At 50.0% G+C, this 20343-nt stretch overlaps 1 protein-coding gene across 2 annotated transcripts in view; it reads left to right on the top strand.

Moving 5' to 3' along the window:
• GCAT (glycine C-acetyltransferase) overlaps window positions 1-20343 on the top strand; it is a 76632-nt gene that overhangs the window by 43351 nt on the left and 12938 nt on the right. The window contains exons 6-7 of one of the 2 annotated variants that reach the window (XM_032980628.2): window positions 4748-4833; window positions 10873-11149. In XM_032980628.2, the coding sequence (XP_032836519.1) occupies window positions 4748-4833; window positions 10873-11114 (328 nt within the window). In that variant the 3' untranslated portion in view covers window positions 11115-11149. Of the gene's footprint in view, window positions 1-4747; window positions 4834-10872; window positions 11150-20343 lie in introns of those variants that run through there. The other variant, XM_032980627.2, reaches the window with a different exon arrangement.

The following is a 20343-nucleotide window of genomic DNA, read 5'->3' as shown; positions in this document are numbered from 1 at the left end:
GTGATGGTGGTGATGATGGTGGTGATGGTGGTGATGGTGTCGATGATGGTATTGATGGTAGTGATGGTGGTGATGATGGTTGTAATGGTGGTGATGGTGGTGATGGTGATGATGGTGGTGATGATAGTGATGGTGGTGATAGTAGTGATGATGGTGGTGATGGTGGTGGTGGTGATGATGATGGTTGTGATGGTGGTGATGATGGTGGTGATGGTGGTGATGGTGTCGATGATGGTATTGATGGTAGTGATGGTGGTGATGATGGTTGTAATGGTGGTGATGGTGGTGATGGTGATGATGGTGGTGATGATAGTGATGGTGGTGATGGTAGTGATGATGGTGGTGATGGTGATGGTGGTGATGATGGTGGTGATGATGGTGATGGTGGTGATGGTGGTGATGGTGGTGATGATGGTGGTGATGGTGGTGGTGGTGCTGATGGTGGTGATGGTGGTGGTGGTGATGATGGTGGTGATGGTGGTGATGATGGTGATGATGGTGATGGTGTAGATGATTGTGGTGATGATTGTGGTGATGATGGTGGTGATGGTGGTGATGATGGTGGTGATGGTGGTGATGATGGTGGTGATGGTGTTGATGATGGTGATGATGGTGGTGATGGTGGTCATGGTGTTAGTGGTGATGGTGATGGTGGTGATGGTGGTGATGGTGTTGATGATGGTGGTGATGATGGTGATGATGATGGTGATGATGATGATGATGTTGGTGATGATGATGGTGATGATGATGATGGTGGTGATGGTGGTGGTGGTGATGGTGGTGGTGATGGTGGTGATGGTGGTGGTGATGGTAGTGGTGATGATGGTGGTGATGGTGGTGATGGTGGTGGTGATGGTAGTGATGATAGTAGTGATGATAGTGATGGTGATGGTGGTAGTGATGGTGGTGATGGTGTTAGTGGTGATGGTGATGATGATGGTGATGATGGTGGTGATGATGGTGGTGATGGTGGTAGTGATAGTGATGGTGTTGATGGTGTTGATGATGATGGTGGTGATGATGATGGTGATGATGGTGGTGATGATGGTGGTGGTGGTGATGGTGGTGATGGTGGTGGTGATGGTAGTGATGATAGTAGTGATGATAATGATGGTGGTGGTGATGGTGGTGATGGTGATGATGGTGATGATGGTGGTGGTGATGATGGTGATGGTGGAAGTGATGGTGGTGATGGTGTTAGTGGTGATGGTGGTGGTGATGGTGGTGATGGTGTTCGTGGTGATGGTGATGGTGGTGGTGGTGATGGTGATGGTGGTGATGGTGTTAGTGGTGATGGTGATGGTGATGATGATGTTGGTGGTGATGGTGGTGATGGTGTTAGTGGTGATGATGTTGGTGGTGATGGTGGTGATGGTGTTAGTGGTGTTAGTGGTGTTGATGGTGATGGTGGTGATGGTGGTGATGGTGGTGATGGTGTTAATGATGGTAGTGATGGGGGTGATGGTGGTGATGGTGTTAGTGGTGTTAGTGGTGTTAGTGGTGTTGATGGTGATGGTGGTGATGGTGGTGATGGTGTTAGTGGTGATGGTGTTAGTGGTGATGTTGGTGGTGCTGATGGTGGTGATGGTGGTGATGGTGTTAGTGGTGATGGTGGTGATGATGGTAATGGTGATGATGGTGATGATGATGGTGGTGATGGTGGTGGTGTTGGTAGTGATGGTGGTGATGGTGTTAATGATGGTAGTGAAGGTGGTGATGGTGTTAGTGGTGTTGATGGTGATGATGGTGTTCGTGGTGATGATGGTGGTGGTGGTGATGGTGGTGATGGTGGTGATGGTGTTAGTGGTGATGGTGATGGTGGTGGTGATGGTGTTAGTGGTGATGGTGATGATGGTGATGGTGATGATGGTGATGATGATGGTGGTGATGGTGGTGGTGATGGTAGTGATGGTGGTGATGGTAGTGATGGTGGTGATGGTGTTAATGATGGTGGTGATGGTGGTGATGTTGGTGGTGATGGTGGTGATGGTGGTGATGGTGATGGTGATGATGGTGATGATGGTGGTGATGGTGGTGGTGATGTTAGTGATGGTGGTGATGGTAGTGATGGTGGTGATGGTGTTAATGATGGTAGTGATGGTGGTGATGATGATGATGTTGGTGGTGATGGTGGTGATGGTGGTGATGGTGGTGGTGATGATGATGATGATATTGGTGGTGATGCTGGTGATGGTGGTGATGGTGATGGTGGTGGTGGTGATGGTATTATTGGTGATGGTTGTGGTGATGGTGGTGGTGATGATGGTGGTGGTGATGGTGGTGATGGTGATGATGGTGATGGTGGTGGTGATGGTGGTGGTGATGGTGATGGTGTTGGTGATGGTGTTAGTGGTGATGGTGGTGATGTTGGTGGTGATGGTGGTGATGGTGTTAGTGGTGATGGTGGTGATGGTGGTGATGGTGGTGATGTTGGTGGTGATGGTGGTGGTGATGGTGGTGATGGTGGTGGTGATGGTGTTAGTGGTGTTGATGGTGGTGATGGTGGTGGTGGTGGTGATGGTGTTAGTGGTGATGGTGATGATGGTGATGATGATGATGGTGATGATGGTGATGATGATGGTGGTGATGGTGGTGGTGGTGATGGTAGTGATGGTGGTGATGGTAGTGATGGTGGTGATGGTGTTAATGATGGTGGTGATGGTGGTGATGGTGGTGATGTTGGTGGTGATGGTGGTGATGGTGTTAGTGGTGTTGATGGTGATGGTGGTGATGTTGATGATGGTGATGGTGATGATGGTGGTGATGGTGGTGGTGATGTTAGTGATGGTGGTGATGGTAGTGATGGTGGTGATGGTGTTAATGATGGTAGTGATGGTGGTGATGGTGATGATGTTGGTGGTGATGGTGGTGATGGTGGTGATGGTGGTGGTGATGATGATGATGATGTTGGTGGTGATGGTGGTGATGGTGATGGTGGTAGTGATGGTGGTGATGGTGTTAGTGGTGATGGTGATGATGATGATGATGGTGGTGATGATGGTGGTGATGGTGGTAGTGATAGTGATGGTGTTGATGGTGTTGATGATGATGGTGATGATGATGGTGATGATGGTGGTGATGATGGTGGTGGTGGTGATGGTGGTGGTGATGGTGGTGATGGTGGTGGTGATGGTAGTGGTGATGATGGTGGTGATGGTTGTGGTGATGGTAGTGATGATAGTAGTGATGATAGTGATGGTGGTGGTGATGGTGGTGATGGTGATGATGGTGATGTTGGTGGTGGTGATGATGGTGATGGTGGAAGTGATGGTGGTGATAGTGTTAGTGGTGATGGTGTTAGTGGTGATGGTGTTAGTGGTGATGGTGTTAGTGGTGATGGTGGTGGTGATGGTGGTGGTGATGATGGTGGTGGTGATGGTGGTGATGGTGGTGGTGATGGTGGTGGTGATGGTGGTGGTGATGGTGATGGTGTTGGTGATGGTGTTAGTGGTGATGGTGGTGATGTTGGTGGTGATGGTGGTGATGGTGTTAGTGGTGTTGGTGGTGATGGTGGTGATGGTGGTGATGATGGTGATGGTGGTGGTGATGGTGGTGGTGATGATGGTATTATTGGTGATGGTGGTGGTGATGGTGGTGGTGATGGTGGTGGTGATGGTGGTGGTGATGGTGGTGGTGATGGTGTTATTGGTGATGGTGTTGGTGATGGTGTTAGTGGTGATGGTGGTGATGTTGGTGGTGATGGTGATGGTGGTGATGATGGTGATGATGGTGGTGATGGTGGTGATGGTGGTGATGTTGGTGGTGAAGGTGGTGATGGTGTTAGTGGTGTTAGTGGTGATGGTGATGATGGTGGTGATGGTGGTGATGGTAGTGGTGGTGATGGTGGTGGTAGTGATGGTGGTGATGGTAGTGATGGTGGTGATGGTGTTAATGATGGTAGTGATGGTGGTGATGGTGTTGATGGTGATGGTGGTGATGGTGGTGATAGTAGTGGTGGTGATGGTGTTAGTGATGGTGATGATGGTGGTGATGGTGGTGATGTTGGTGGTGATGGTGATGGTGGTGTTGATGGTGATGGTGGTGATGGTGGTGGTGATGGTGATGGTGATGATGGTGATGATGGTGATGATGGTGATGATGATGGTGGTGATGGTGGTGGTGATGGTAGTGATGGTGGTGATGGTAGTGATGGTGGTGATGGTGTTAATGATGGTGGTGATGGTGGTGATGGTGGTGATGTTGGTGGTGATGGTGGTGATGGTGTTAGTGGTGTTGATGGTGATGGTGGTGATGTTGATGATGGTGATGGTGATGATGGTGGTGATGGTGGTGGTGATGTTAGTGATGGTGGTGATGGTAGTGATGGTGGTGATGGTGTTAATGATGGTAGTGATGGTGGTGATGGTGATGATGTTGGTGGTGATGGTGGTGATGGTGGTGATGGTGGTGGTGATGATGATGATGATGTTGGTGGTTATGGTGGTGATGGTGGTGATGGTGATGATGGTGATGATGGTGATGATGGTGATGGTGGTGATGGTGATGGTGATGTTGGTGGTGATGGTGGTGATGGTGGTGGTGATGATGATGATGATGTTGGTGGTGGTGATGGTGATGGTGATGATGGTGATGATGGTGATGATGGTGGTGATGGTGATGGTGATGTTGGTGGTGATGGTGGTGATGATGATGGTGGTGATAGTAGTGATGGTGATGATGGTGGTGGTGATGATGGTGGTGGTGATGTTGGTGTTGATGTTGGTGGTGATGGTGGTGATGGTGTTAGGGGCACGGAAGAGTTGCTGGGAGTGGGGAGTGGGGTTGTTAACATCCTCAACTCCACCCTGGGGAAAGCACTTGGTGGAGCAGCTGGTACTAGTACACTCACCACTACTCACCACTACTCACCACTACACTCACCACACTCACTACACTCACCCCTACACTCACCACCACACTCACCACTACTCACCACTACACTCACCACCACACTCACCACTACACTCACCACTACTCGCTACACTCACCCCTACACTCACCACTACTCACCACTACTCACCACTACTGACCACTACACTCACCACTACTCACCACTACTCACTACACTCACCACTACACTCACCACCACACTCACCACTACACTCACTACTACTGACCACTACACTCACCACTACTCACCACTACTCACCACTACACTCACCACTACTGACCACTACACTCACCACTACTCACCACTACTCACTACACTCACCACTACACTCACCACCACACTCACCACTACACTCACTACTACACTCACCACTACACTCACCACTACACTCACCACTACTCACCACTACACTCACCACCACACTCACCACTACACTCACCACTACTCACTACACTCACCCCTACACTCACCACTACTCACCACTACTCACCACTACTGACCACCACACTCACCACTACACTCACTACTACACTCACCACTACACTCACCACTACACTCACCACTACTCACCACTACACTCAACACTACACTCACCACTACTCACCACTACACTCACCACTACTCACCACTACGCTCACCACTACGCTCACCACTACTCACCACTACACTGACTACTACTCACCACTACACTCACCACTACACTCACCACTACACTGACTACTACACTCACCACTCACCACTACACTCACCACTACACTCACCACTATACTCACCACTACACTCACCACTCACCACTACACTCACCACTCACCACTACACTCACCACTACACCGACTACTACACTCACCACTCAACCCTAACTAACCACTACTACACTCACCACTACTCACTACACTCACCACTACACTCACCACCACACTCACCACTACACTCACTACTACACTCACCACTACACTCACTACTACACTCACCACTACTCACCACTACACTCACCACTACACTCACCACTACTCACCACTACTCACCACTACACTCACCACTACTCACCACTACACTCACCACTACTCACCACTACTCACCACTACACTCACCACTACTCACCACTACTCACCACTACGCTCACCACTACTCACCACTACACTGACTACTACTCACCACTACACTCACCACTACACTCACCACTACACTGACTACTACACTCACCACTCACCACTACACTCACCACTACACTCACCACTATACTCACCACTACACTCACCACTCACCACTACACTCACCACTCACCACTACACTCACCACTACACCGACTACTACACTCACCACTCAACCCTAACTAACCACTACTACACTCACCACTACTCACTACACTCACCACTACACTCACCACCACACTCACCACTACACTCACTACTACACTCACCACTACACTCACTACTACACTCACCACTACTCACCACTACACTCACCACTACACTCACCACTACTCACCACTACTCACCACTACACTCACCACTACTCACCACTACACTCACCACTACTCACCACTACACTCACCACTACTCACCACTACACTCACCACTACTCACCACTACACTCACCACTACTCACCACTACACTCACCACTACTCACCACTACACTCACCACTACTCACCACTACACTCACCACTACACTGACTACTACTCACCACTACACTCACCACTACACTCACCACTACACTGACTACTACACTCACCACTCACCTCTACACTCACCACTACACTCACCACTACACTCACCACTATACTCACCACTACACTCACCACTCACCACTACACTCACCACTACACCGACTACTACACTCACCACTCAACCCTAACTAACCACTACTACACTCACCACTCACCACTACACTCACCACTACACTCACTACTACACTCACCACTACACTCACCACTCACCACTACACTCACCACTACACTCACCACTACACTCACTACTACACTCACCACTACACTCACCACTACACTCACCACTACACTGACTACTACACTCACCACTACACTCACCACTACACTCACCACTACACTCACCACTACACTCACCACCATCACCCCCATTACCACCATCACTACTCACCACTCGCCACGATCACTACCATCACCACTACCATCACCACTTACCACCACTATGTGTGTACCCGTGTGTGTGTGTACACGGTGTACGTGTGTCTACCTGTGTTTGTCTGTTTGTGTGTACCCTGTGTGTGTATCTGCGTGTGTGAATGTGTGTCTCTGTGTGTCTCTGTGTGTCTATGTGTCTGTCTGTGTGTGTGTAAGTGGTGGCGAGGAATGGTGGTCGTGGTTACTTATGCCCCCACCGAAGATGAACATCCGTGGAGGGATGCAGGCAAAGCCGATGAGTCAGACGCCTTCCATGACCTCCTGTCACAGGTGCTGGCTAAAGTGGCCCCTCGGGATAGAGTCATCATGTTGGGTGACTTCAATGCCCGAGTTGGTCATGATACTGGCACCTGGTCTGGATGGATTGGAGGGCATGGGCCAGATCAGCTCAATAACAACGGTAGGAGGCTGCTAGATTTTTGTGCAGCCCATGGGCTTGTAATTACCAACACGCTGTTCCGGCATCGGCGCATCCACACAACATCATGGATGCATGCCGGGTCCAAGCAAGAACATTTTCTGGACTACATAGTGATGGAACAGCGGATGCGAGCCCATGTCCTTGACACCAGGACCTACCGTGGAGCTGATCTGCCCTCTGACCATCGACTAGTCATCTGTAAGATGCACCTGACATTCTTCCACTCCGGTGGTGGGTGTACACCCAGGACCCCATTCCAACCTAAGGTGGCCTGGTCTCAGTTATCTGATGAAAGTTGCAAGCGAGAATTTCATCATCGCCTGCGGCTGGGGTTGGCATCGTCCCCCACTCCTCCTGATGTCAAGGGTAAATGGGCGAGGTTTAGGACTGTGACTCATGCAGCTGCAATGGCTGCTTTGGGTACGCGGTCCAGACCTCACCAGAGACCCTGGCTGACAGAGGAGGTGTTCAGGATGGTTGAGAAAAAGCGACAGGCCCACTGTCATCGGCTACAGAATCCCACGTCAGAGAATGAGGAGGCTTACCGCAGCCTTCGCTCGGAGGTTCGGAGAGCCGTGAGGTGCTGCAAGGATGGGTGGTGGTCGCGGGTTGCTGAGGAGATGGAGTCTGCCTCAGTGGCCCGCGATCACAAATCTCTATTAACTCCATCAAAAAAGTAACCTGCAGCACCACACCTACTACCATCATTAGGGGAAAAAACGGTGATCCAATCTCCGACCCCCAGGAACAGGTTTGCAGATTTGCTGAGCATTTCTGTGAGGTCCTGGGGGAGTCGAAATCCCTCAGCTAGGAAAACATCGTTGCACAAAGTGGGGATGACCCTGCTGAGGCTGCGGTGCCTCAATTATTGGAAGAAGTCACCCCCTGTGAGTGGCTGGCTGAAGTGCCATCTGTTGAGGAAGTACTGAAGGCGATCCGGAGTCTGAGACCAGGAAAGGCACTGGGCAGAGATGATCTCCCAAGCGAAATGCTGATGGAGGGTGGCGTTTGTGCACAGACTGCCCTATATGACATCATAACAACAGTCTGGACCACTGGATGGGTTCCGCAGGATTTGAATGATGCCCTGGTGGTCCCCCTCTTTAAGAAGGGGGATCGCACAGACTGTAACAACTACAGGGGCATCTCACTCCTCAGTGTGCCGGGAAAGGTCCTGGCAAGGATTATTCAACATCGCCTTGCCAGGCACGCTGAGGAGAGGCTTGCGGAGCCCCAATACGGTTTCAGGAAAGGGCGGTCCTACACAGATGCCATATTTTTTGTCCGTCTGCTACAGCAGGGAATTCCAGCAAGACCTACATCTCTGCTTTATTGACCTGGTCACGGCCTATGATACCATCAGTAAGCCTGGGCTCTGGGTTGTTCTTCGTGCTTTTGGAGTACCTGACCCTCTGCTCACAATCATTAAGGACCTTCAAGATGGTGAGCGGGCCTGGGTAAAACTACGTGGCCGGGAGTCAGAGCCATTCCCTGTACACCTTCGGGTGCGACAGGGATGTCCTCTGGCTCCCACATTATTTAACATATTTTTCGACAACGTAGTTCGTGAAGCCTTCAATAGCTGTACCGGGGGAATCTCCATATGGTACAGATATAATGGGAGGCTAATCGATGCCCGGGTGCGGTCAAGGGATGGCTCCCTATTGCTCAACCACGTTATGTATGCTGATGATTTGGTAATAGCTGCTCAGTCAGAGGAGGAGTTGGAGACGCTGCTGCTGAGACTGGAGCGTGCCACTAAGAGGTGGGGCCTTACCATCAGCACCACCAAAACTAAGCACCTGCCTGGGTATTTTGTACCATCGGACACTCCACCCCCACAACTCCCAATCGGTGATGGGGCAGTTGTGGAGAGAGTGGAGAGTTTCCCATACCTGGGCAGTGTGCTTATGACCGGCTCCAGTTTAACAGCAGAGGTCTCACTCCGAATCAGTCGAGCGGCAATATCTTTTCATCGGTTGCGTAACGCTGTGTGGAAGCTACCTGGTCTGTCGCTCCGCACTAAGCTTCAGGTCTTCTCGGCCACGGTCATTCCCTCCCTTCTCTACGCTTGCGAAACGTGGACTCCTCTAATGGAACATCTTCGCCGGTTAGAAACATTTAGGCTGGCCTGCCTATGATCCATCCTGGGTTTAACCAGGCTGGATTGTGTGAGGAGCTCCCAAATCCTTGAAAGATCTGGACAAAGTCCCATCGGTGAGCTCCTCCGGCAGGCAAGGCTGCGTTGGCTGGGTCATGTAGCCCGCATGCCCAGCCACCGCATGCCGAAACAGCTTTTGTTTGGCCGGATTGAGGGGGCTAAGCGGGCGCGGCACGGGCTAGAGAAGAGATGGAGTGATGTGGTACAGGAGGACGTGGAGCTGAGTGGACTTGCCGATGACTGGTACTAGCGGTGTCAAGATCGGCCTCTGTGGAGGAGGCTCGTGAAGGACGCTACTGGGCAGTTGGAGGCAGTCGCCCTCCAACAACAACGGAGGGCGGAGGAGCGACGCTCACAACAACGAGCGGAGCGCCGGGTGGCTAAAGCACAGCAGGTTGGCACAGTAGGGGGCACAGGTGGTGCATCAGCCAGTCATCTCAGTCATCTCAGTCAGTCGACCCGTGGCACCTGGGTCTGCCCAGTGACCTCCTGCCAGTGGGCGTTCGACACTTCACGTGGCCTCAGGGTGCACATAGCCTGGCACAAGCGTCGTGGTGACATCACCGCCACTTAGTGGCGAATGGCGGTTGTTGTTGTTGTTGTTGTATCTCTGTGTGTGTGTGTGTATCTCTGTGTGTACACTGTGTGTGTGTGTGTGTACACTGTGTGTGTACACTGTGTGTGTACACTGTGTGTGTGTACACTGTGTGTGTACACTGTGTGTGTGTGTACACTGTGTGTGTACACTGTGTGTGTACACTGTGTGTGTACACTGTGTGTGTACAGGAGGCTACACCACAGGACCTAGATCACTAGTCTCTCTTCTACGTCAACGTTCACGTCCTTACCTGTGTGTGTGTGCACTGTGTGTGTACACTGTGTGTGTACACTGTGTGTGTACACTGTGTGTGTACACTGTGTGTGTGTACACTGTGTGTGTGTACACTGTGTGTGTGTACACTGTGTGTGTACACTGTGTGTGTGTACACTGTGTGTGTACACTGTGTGTACACTGTGTGTGTACAGGAGGCTACACCACAGGAACTAGCTCACTAGTCTCTCTGCTACGTCAACGTTCACGTCCTTACCTGTGTGTGTGTACACTGTGTGTACACTGTGTGTGTGTACACTGTGTGTGTACACTGTGTGTGTGTACACTGTGTGTGTACACTGTGTGTGTGTACAATGTGTGTGTGTACACTGTGTGTGTACACTGTGTGTACACTGTGTGTGTACAGGAGGCTACACCACAGGACCTAGCTCACTAGTCTCTCTGCTACGTCAACGTTCACGTCCTTACCTGTGTGTGTGTACACTGTGTGTGTGTACACTGTGTGTGTGTACACTGTGTGTGTACACTGTGTGTGTGTACACTGTGTGTGTGCACACTGTGTGTGTGCACACTGTGTGTGTACACTGTGTGTGTGTACACTGTGTGTGTACACTGTGTGTGTACAGGAGGTTACACCACAGGACCTAGCTCACTAGTCTCTCTGCTACGTCAACGTTCACGTCCTTACCTGTGTGTGTGTACACTGTGTGTGTGTGTACACTGTGTGTGTGTACACTGTGTGTACACTGTGTGTACAGGAGGCTACACCACAGGACCTAGCTCACTAGTCTCTCTGCTACGTCAACGTTCACGTCCTTACCTGTGTGTGTGTACACTGTGTGTGTACACTGTGTGTGTGAACACTGTGTGTGTGTACACTGTGTGTACAGGAGGCTACACCACAGGACCTAGCTCACTAGTCTCTCTGCTACGTCAACGTTCACGTCCTTATCTGTGTGTGTACACTGTGTGTGTGTACACTGTGTGTACACTGTGTGTGTACACTGTGTGTGTACACTGTGTGTACACTGTGTGTACAGGAGGCTACACCACAGGACCTAGCTCACTAGTCTCTCTGCTACGTCAACGTTCACGTCCTTACCTGTGTGTGTGTACACTGTGTGTGTGTACACTGTGTGTACACTGTGTGTGTGTACACTGTGTGTGTGTACACTGTGTGTGTGTACACTGTGTGTGTACACTGTGTGTGTGTACACTGTGTGTGTACACTGTGTGTGTGTACACTGTGTGTGTGTACACTGTGTGTGTGTACAGGAGGCTACACCACAGGACCTAGCTCACTAGTCTCTCTGCTACGTCAACGTTCACGTCCTTACCTGTGTGTGTGTACACTGTGTGTGTGTACACTGTGTGTGTGTACACTGTGTGTGTGTGTACACTGTGTGTGTACACTGTGTGTGTGTACACTGTGTGTGTGTACACTGTGTGTGTGTGTACAGGAGGCTACACCACAGGACCTAGCTCACTAGTCTCTCTGCTACATCAACTTTCACGTCCTTACCTGTGTGTGTGTACACTGTGTGTGTACACTGTGTGTGTGTACACTGTGTGTGTGTACACTGTGTGTGTGTGTACAGGAGGCTACACCACAGGACCTAGCTCACTAGTTTCTCTGCTACGTCAACGTTCACGTCCTTACCTGTGTGTTTGTACACTGTGTGTGTACACTGTGTGTGTACACTGTGTGTGTGTACACTGTGTGTGTGTACACTGTGTGTGTACACTGTGTGTGTACACTGTGTGTGTACAGGAGGCTACACCACAGGACCTAGCTCACTAGTCTCTCTGCTACGTCAACGTTCACGTCCTTACCTGTGTGTGTGTACACTGTGTGTGTACACTGTGTGTGTACACTGTGTGTGTGTACACTGTGTGTGTGTACACTGTGTGTGTGTACACTGTGTGTGTACAGGAGGGTACACCACAGGACCTAGCTCACTAGTCTCTCTGCTACGTCAACGTTCACGTCCTTACCTGTGTGTGTGTACACTATGTGTGTACACTGTGTGTGTGTACACTGTGTGTGTACAGGAGGCTACACCACAGGACCTAGCTCACTAATTTCTCTGCTACGTCAACGTTCACGTCCTTACCTGTGTGTGTGTACACTGTGTGTGTGTACACTGTGTGTGTGTACACTGTGTGTGTACACTGTGTGTGTACACTGTGTGTGTACAGGAGGCTACACCACAGGACCTAGCTCACTAGTCTCTCTGCTACGTCAACGTTCACGTCCTTACCTGTGTGTGTGTACACTGTGTGTGTGTACACTGTGTGTGTACACTGTGTGTGTACACTGTGTGTGTACACTGTGTGTGTCTGTACACTGTGTGTGTACAGGAGGCTACACCACAGGACCTAGCTCACTAGTCTCTCTGCTACGTCAACGTTCACGTCCTTACCTGTGTGTGTGTACACTGTGTGTGTACACTATGTGTGTACACTGTGTGTGTGTACACTGTGTGTGTGTACACTGTGTGTGTGTACACTGTGTGTGTACACTGTGTGTGTGTGTACACTGTGTGTGTGTGTACACTGTGTGTGTACACTGTGTGTGTACACTGTGTGTGTGTGTGTACACTGTGTGTACAGGAGGCTACACCACAGGACCTAGCTCACTAGTCTCTCTGCTACGTCAACGTTCACGTCCTTACCTGTGTGTGTGTACACTGTGTGTGTACACTGTGTGTGTGTACACTGTGTGTGTGTACACTGTGTGTGTACACTGTGTGTGTGTACACTGTGTGTGTACACTGTGTGTACACTGTGTGTGTACAGGAGGCTACACCACAGGACCTAGCTCACTAGTCTCTCTGCTACGTCAACGTTCACGTCCTTACCTGTGTGTGTGTACACTGTGTGTGTACACTGTGTGTGTACACTGTGTGTGTACATTGTGTGTGTGTACACTGTATGTGTGTACACTGTGTGTACACTGTGTGTGTACACTGTGTGTGTGTACACTGTGTGTGTGTACCTGTGTGTGTGTACACTGTGTGTGTGTACACTGTGTGTGTACAGGAGGCTACACCACAGGACCTAGCTCACTAGTCTCTCTGCTACGTCAACGTTCACGTCCTTACCTGTGTGTGTGTACACTGTGTGTGTGTACACTGTGTGTGTACACTGTGTGTGTACACTGTGTGTACAGGAGGCTACACCACAGGACCTAGCTCACTAGGCTCTCTGCTACGTCAACGTTCACGTCCTTACCTGTGTGTGTGTACACTGTGTGTGTGTACACTGTGTGTGTGTACACTGTGTGTACACTGTGTGTGTACACTGTGTGTGTGTACACTGTGTGTGTGTACACTGTGTGTGTGTACTGTGTGTGTACACTGTGTGTGTGTACACTGTATGTGTACACTGTGTGTGTGTGTGTGTACACTGTGTGTGTACACTGTGTGTGTACAGGAGGCTACACCACAGGACCTAGCTCACTAGTCTCTCTGCTACGTCAACGTTCACGTCCTTACCTGTGTGTGTGTACACTGTTTGTGTACACTGTGTGTGTGTACACTGTGTGTGTGTACACTGTGTGTACACTGTGTACACTGTGTGTGTACACTGTGTGTGTGTACACTGTGTGTGTGTGTACAGGAGGCTACACCACAGGACCTAGCTCACTAGTCTCTCTGCTACGTCAACGTTCACGTCCTTACCTGTGTGTGTGTACACTGTGTGTGTACACTGTGTGTGTACACTGTGTGTGTGTACACTGTGTGTGTACACTGTGTGTGTACACTGTGTGTGTGTACACTGTGTGTGTACACTGTGTGTGTACACTGTGTGTGTACACTGTGTGTACAGGAGGCTACACCACAGGACCTAGCTCACTAGTCTCTCTGCTACGTCAACGTTCACGTCCTTACCTGTGTTTGTGTACACTGTGTGTGTACACTATGTGTGTACACTGTGTGTGTGTACACTGTGTGTGTGTACACTGTGTGTGTACACTGTGTGTGTACACTGTGTGTGTGTGTACACTGTGTGTGTGTGTACACTGTGTGTACACTGTGTGTGTACACTGTGTGTACACTGTGTGTGTACACTGTGTGTGTACACTGTGTGTACACTGTGTGTGTACACTGTGTGTACACTGTGTGTGTGTACACTGTGTGTGTACACTGTGTGTGTGTACACTGTGTGTGTGTACACTGTGTGTGTACACTGTGTGTGTACACTGTGTGTGTACACTGTGTGTGTACACTGTGTGTACAGGAGGCTACACCACAGGACCTAGCTCACTAGTCTCTCTGCTACGTCAACGTTCACGTCCTTACCTGTGTGTGTGTACACGGTGTGTACACTGTGTGTGTACACTGTGTGTGTGTACACTGTGTGTATGTACACTGTGTGTGTGTGTACACTGTGTGTGTACACTGTGTGTGTACACTGTGTGTGTACAGGAGGCTACACCACAGGACCTAGCTCACTAGTCTCTCTGCTATGTCAACGTTCACGTCCTTACCTGTGTGTGTGTACACTGTGTGTGTACACTGTGTGTGTACACTGTGTGTGTGTACACTGTGTGTGTACACTGTGTGTGTGCACACTGTGTGTGTGCACACTGTGTGTGTGCACACTGTGTGTGTGTGTGTACACTGTGTGTGTGTACACTGTGTGTGTGTACACTGTGTGTGTACACTGTGTGTGTACAGGAGGCTACACCACAGGACCTAGCTCACTAGTCTCTCTGCTACGTCAACGTTCACGTCCTTACCTGTGTGTGTGTACACTGTGTGTGTACACTGTGTGTGTACCCTGTGTGTGTACACTGTGTGTGTGTACACTGTGTGTGTACACTGTGTGTGTACGCTGTGTGTGTGTACAGGAGGCTACACCACAGGACCTAGCTCACTAGTCTCTCTGCTACGTCAACGTTCACGTCCTTACCTGTGTGTGTGTACACTGTGTGTATACACTGTGTGTGTACACTGTGTGTGTGTGTGTACACTGTGTGTGTACACTGTGTGTGTGTACACTGTGTGTGTACACTGTGTGTGTACACTGTGTGTGTGTACACTGTGTGTGTGTACACTGTGTGTGTACACTGTGTGTGTGTACACTGTGTGTACAGGAGGCTACACCACAGGACCTAGCTCACTAGTCTCTCTGCTACGTCAACGTTCACGTCCTTACCTGTGTGTGTGTACACTGTGTGTACACTGTGTGTGTGTACACTGTGTGTGTACACTGTGTGTGTGTACACTGTGTGTGTACACTGTGTGTGTACAGGAGGCTACACCACAGGACCTAGCTCACTAGTCTCTCTGCTACGTCAACGTTCACGTCCTTACCTGTGTGTGTGTACACTGTGTGTGTACACTGTGTGTGTGTACACTGTGTGTGTACACTGTGTGTGTACACTGTGTGTGTACACTGTGTGTACAGGAGGCTACACCACAGAACCTAGCTCACTAGTCTCTCTGCTACGTCAACATTCACGTCCTTACCTGTGTGTGTGTGTACACTGTGTGTGTACACTGTGTGTGTGTACACTGTGTGTGTACACTGTGTGTGTACACTGTGTGTACTGTGTGTACAGGAGGCTACACCACAGGACCTAGCTCACTATTCTCTCTGCTACGTCAACGTTCACGTCCTTACCTGTGTGTGTGTGTACACTGTGTGTGTACACTGTGTGTGTGTACACTGTGTGTGTACACTGTGTGTGTACACTGTGTGTGTACACTGTGTGTGTGTACACTGTGTGTGTGTACACTGTGTGTACACTGTGTGTGTACAGGAGGCTACACCACAGGACCTAGCTCACTAGTCTCTCTGCTACGTCAACGTTCACGTCCTTACCTGTGTGTGTGTACACTGTGTGTGTACACTGTGTGTGTACACTGTGTGTGTACACTGTGTGTGTACACTGTGTGTACACTGTGTGTACACTGTGTGTGTGCAGGAGGCTACACCACAGGACCTAGCTCACTAGTCTCTCTGCTACGTCAACGTTCACGTCCTTACCTGTGTGTGTGTACACTGTGTGTGTGTACACTGTGTGTGTGTACACTGTGTGTGTGTGTACACTGTGTGTACACTGTGTGTGTACACTGTGTGTGTGTGTACACTGTGTGTGTGTACACTGTGTGTGTACACTGTGTGTGTGTGTACACTGTGTGTGTGTACACTGTGTGTGTACACTGTGTGTGTGTGTACACTGTGTGTGTGTACACTGTGTGTGTACAGGAGGCTACACCACAGGACCTAGCTCACTAGTCTCTCTGCTACGTCAACGTTCACGTCCTTACCTGTGTGTGTGTACACTGTGTGTGTGTACACTGTGTGTGTACACTGTGTGTACACTGTGTGTGTACACTGTGTGTGTACACTGTGTGTACAGGAGGCTACACCACAGGACCTAGCTCACTAGTCTCTCTGCTACGTCAACGTTCACGTCCTTACCTGTGTGTGTGTACACTGTGTGTGTACACTGTGTGTGTACACTGTGTGTGTACACTGTGTGTACACTGTGTGTGTACAGGAGGCTACACCACAGGACCTAGCTCACTAGTCTCTCTGCTACGTCAACGTTCACGTCCTTACCTGTGTGTGTGTACACTGTGAGTGTGTACACTGTGTGTACACTGTGTGTGTACACTGTGTGTGTACACTGTGTGTACACTGTGTGTGTACAGGAGGCTACACCACAGGACCTAGCTCACTAGTCTCTCTGCTACGGCAACGTTCACGTCCTTACCTGTGTGTGTGTACACTGTGTGTGTGTACACTGTGTGTGTACACTGTGTGTGTACACTGTGTGTGTACACTGTGTGTGTACACTGTGTGTGTACACTATGTGTGTGTGTACACTGTGTGTGTGTACACTGTGTGTGTACACTGTGTGTGTGTACACTGTGTGTGTGTACACTGTGTGTGTACAGGAGGCTACACCACAGGACCTAGCTCACTAGTCTCTCTGCTACGTCAACGTTCACGTCCTTACCTGTGTGTGTGTACACTGTGTGTGTACACTGTGTGTGTATACACTGTGTGTGTGTACACTGTGTGTGTACACTGTGTGTGTGTACACTGTGTGTGTACACTGTGTGTGTGTACACTGTGTGTGTGTACACTGTGTGTGTACAGGAGGCTACACCACAGGACCTAGCTCACTAGTCTCTCTGCTACGTCAGAGTTCACGTCCTTACCTGTGTGTGTGCACACTGTGTGTGTGTACACTGTGTGTGTACACTGTGTGTGTGTACACTGTGTGTGTGTACACTGTGTGTGTACACTGTGTGTGTGTGTGTACACTGTGTGTGTGTACACTGTGTGTGTGTACACTGTGTGTGTGTACACTGTGTGTGTACAGGAGGCTACACCACAGGACCTAGCTCACTAGTCTCTCTGCTACGTCAACGTTCACGTCCTTACCTGTGTGTGTGTGTACACTGTGTGTGTGTGTACACTGTGTGTACACTGTGTGTGTACACTGTGTGTACACTGTGTGTGTACAGGAGGCTACACCACAGGACCTAGCTCACTAGTCTCTCTGCTACGTCAACGTTCACGTCCTTACCTGTGTGTGTGTACACTGTGTGTGTACACTGTGTGTGTACACTGTGTGTGTACACTGTGTGTACACTGTGTGTGTACACTGTGTGTGTGTACACTGTGTGTACACTGTGTGTGTGTACACTGTGTGTACACTGTGTGTGTACAGGAGGCTACACCACAGGACCTAGCTCACTAGTCTCTCTGCTACGTCAACGTTCACGTCCTTACCTGTGTGTGTGTACACTGTGTGTGTGTACACTGTGTGTGTGTACACTGTGTGTGTACAGTGTGTGTGTACACTGTGTGTGTACACTGTGTGTGTACGCTGTGTGTGTACACTGTGTGTGTGTACACTGTGTGTGTACACTGTGTGTGTACACTGTGTGTGTGTACACTGTGTGTGTGTACACTGTGTGTGTACACTGTGTGTGTGTACACTGTGTGTGTACAGGAGGCTACACCACAGGACCTAGCTCACAAGTCTCTCTGCTACGTCAACGTTCACGTCCTTACCTGTGTGTGTGTACACTGTGTGTACACTGTGTGTACACTGTGTGTGTGTACACTGTGTGTGTACACTCTGTGTGTGTACACTGTGTGTGTACACTGTGTGTGTACAGGAGGCTACACCACAGGACCTAGCTCACTAGTCTCTCTGCTACGTCAACGTTCACGTCCTTACCTGTGTGTGTGTACACTGTGTGTGTGTACACTGTGTGTGTGTACACTGTGTGTGTACACTGTGTGTGTACACTGTGTGTGTACACTGTGTGTACAGGAGGCTACACCACAGCACCTAGCTCACTAGTCTCTCTGCTACGTCAACGTTCACGTCCTTACCTGTGTGTGTGTGTACACTGTGTGTGTACACTGTGTGTGTGTACACTGTGTGTGTACACTGTGTGTGTACACTGTGTGTACTGTGTGTACAGGAGGCTACACCACAGGACCTAGCTCACTAGTCTCTCTGCTACGTCAACGTTCACGTCCTTACCTGTGTGTGTGTGTACACTGTGTGTGTACACTGTGTGTGTGTACACTGTGTGTGTACACTGTGTGTACTGTGTGTACAGGAGGCTACACCACAGGACCTAGCTCACTAGTCTCTCTGCTACGTCAACGTTCACGTCCTTACCTGTGTGTGTGTACACTGTGTGTGTACACTGTGTGTGTACACTGTGTGTGTGTACACTGTGTGTGTGTACACTGTGTGTGTACAGGAGGCTACACCACAGGACCTAGCTCACTAGTCTCTCTGCTACGTCAACGTTCACGTCCTTACCTGTGTGTGTGTACACTGTGTGTGTACACTGTGTGTGTACACTGTGTGTGTACACTGTGTGTGTACACTGTGTGTGTGTACACTGTGTGTACACTGTGTGTGTACAGGAGGCTACACCACAGGACCTAGCTCACTAGTCTCTCTGCTACGTCAACGTTCACGTCCTTACCTGTGTGTGTGTACACTGTGTGTGTACACTGTGTGTGTACACTGTGTGTGTACACTGTGTGTGAGTACACTGTGTGTACACTGTGTGTGTGCAGGAGGCTACACCACAGGACCTAGCTCACTAGTCTCTCTGCTACGTCAACGTTCACGTCCTTACCTGTGTGTGTGTGTACACTGTGTGTGTGTACACTGTGTGTGTGTACACTGTGTGTGTGTACACTGTGTGTGTGTGTACACTGTGTGTACACTGTGTGTGTACACTGTGTGTGTACACTGTGTGTGTGTGTACACTGTGTGTGTACACTGTGTGTGTGTGTACACTGTGTGTGTGTACACTGTGTGTGTACAGGAGGCTACACCACAGGACCTAGCTCACTAGTCTCTCTGCTACGTCAACGTTCACGTCCTTACCTGTGTGTGTGTACACTGTGTGTGTGTACACTGTGTGTGTGTACACTGTGTGTGTACACTGTGTGTACACTGTGTGTGTACACTGTGTGTGTACACTGTGTGTACAGGAGGCTACACCACAGGACCTAGCTCACTAGTCTCTCTGCTACGTCAACGTTCACGTTCTTACCTGTGTGTGTGTACACTGTGAGTGTGTACACTGTGTGTACACTGTGTGTGTACACTGTGTGTGTACACTGTGTGTACACTGTGTGTGTACAGGAGGCTACACCACAGGACCTAGCTCACTAGTCTCTCTGCTACGTCAACGTTCACGTCCTTACCTGTGTGTGTGTACACTGTGTGTGTGTACACTGTGTGTACACTGTGTGTACAGGAGGCTACACCACAGGACCTAGCTCACTAGTCTCTCTGCTACGTCAACGTTCACGTCCTTACCTGTGTGTGTGTACACTGTGTGTGTACACTGTGTGTGTGTACACTGTG

Source organism: Petromyzon marinus, chromosome 72 (genome assembly GCF_048934315.1).
Source record: "Petromyzon marinus isolate PM22_M1 ecotype Great Lakes invasive population chromosome 72, UKy_Petmar_22M1.pri1.0, whole genome shotgun sequence".
Classification (NCBI taxonomy): Eukaryota; Metazoa; Chordata; class Hyperoartia; order Petromyzontiformes; family Petromyzontidae; genus Petromyzon; species Petromyzon marinus.
The sequence above is the reverse complement of the archived record's forward strand: the minus strand, read 5'-3'. Positions and strand labels throughout refer to the sequence as shown.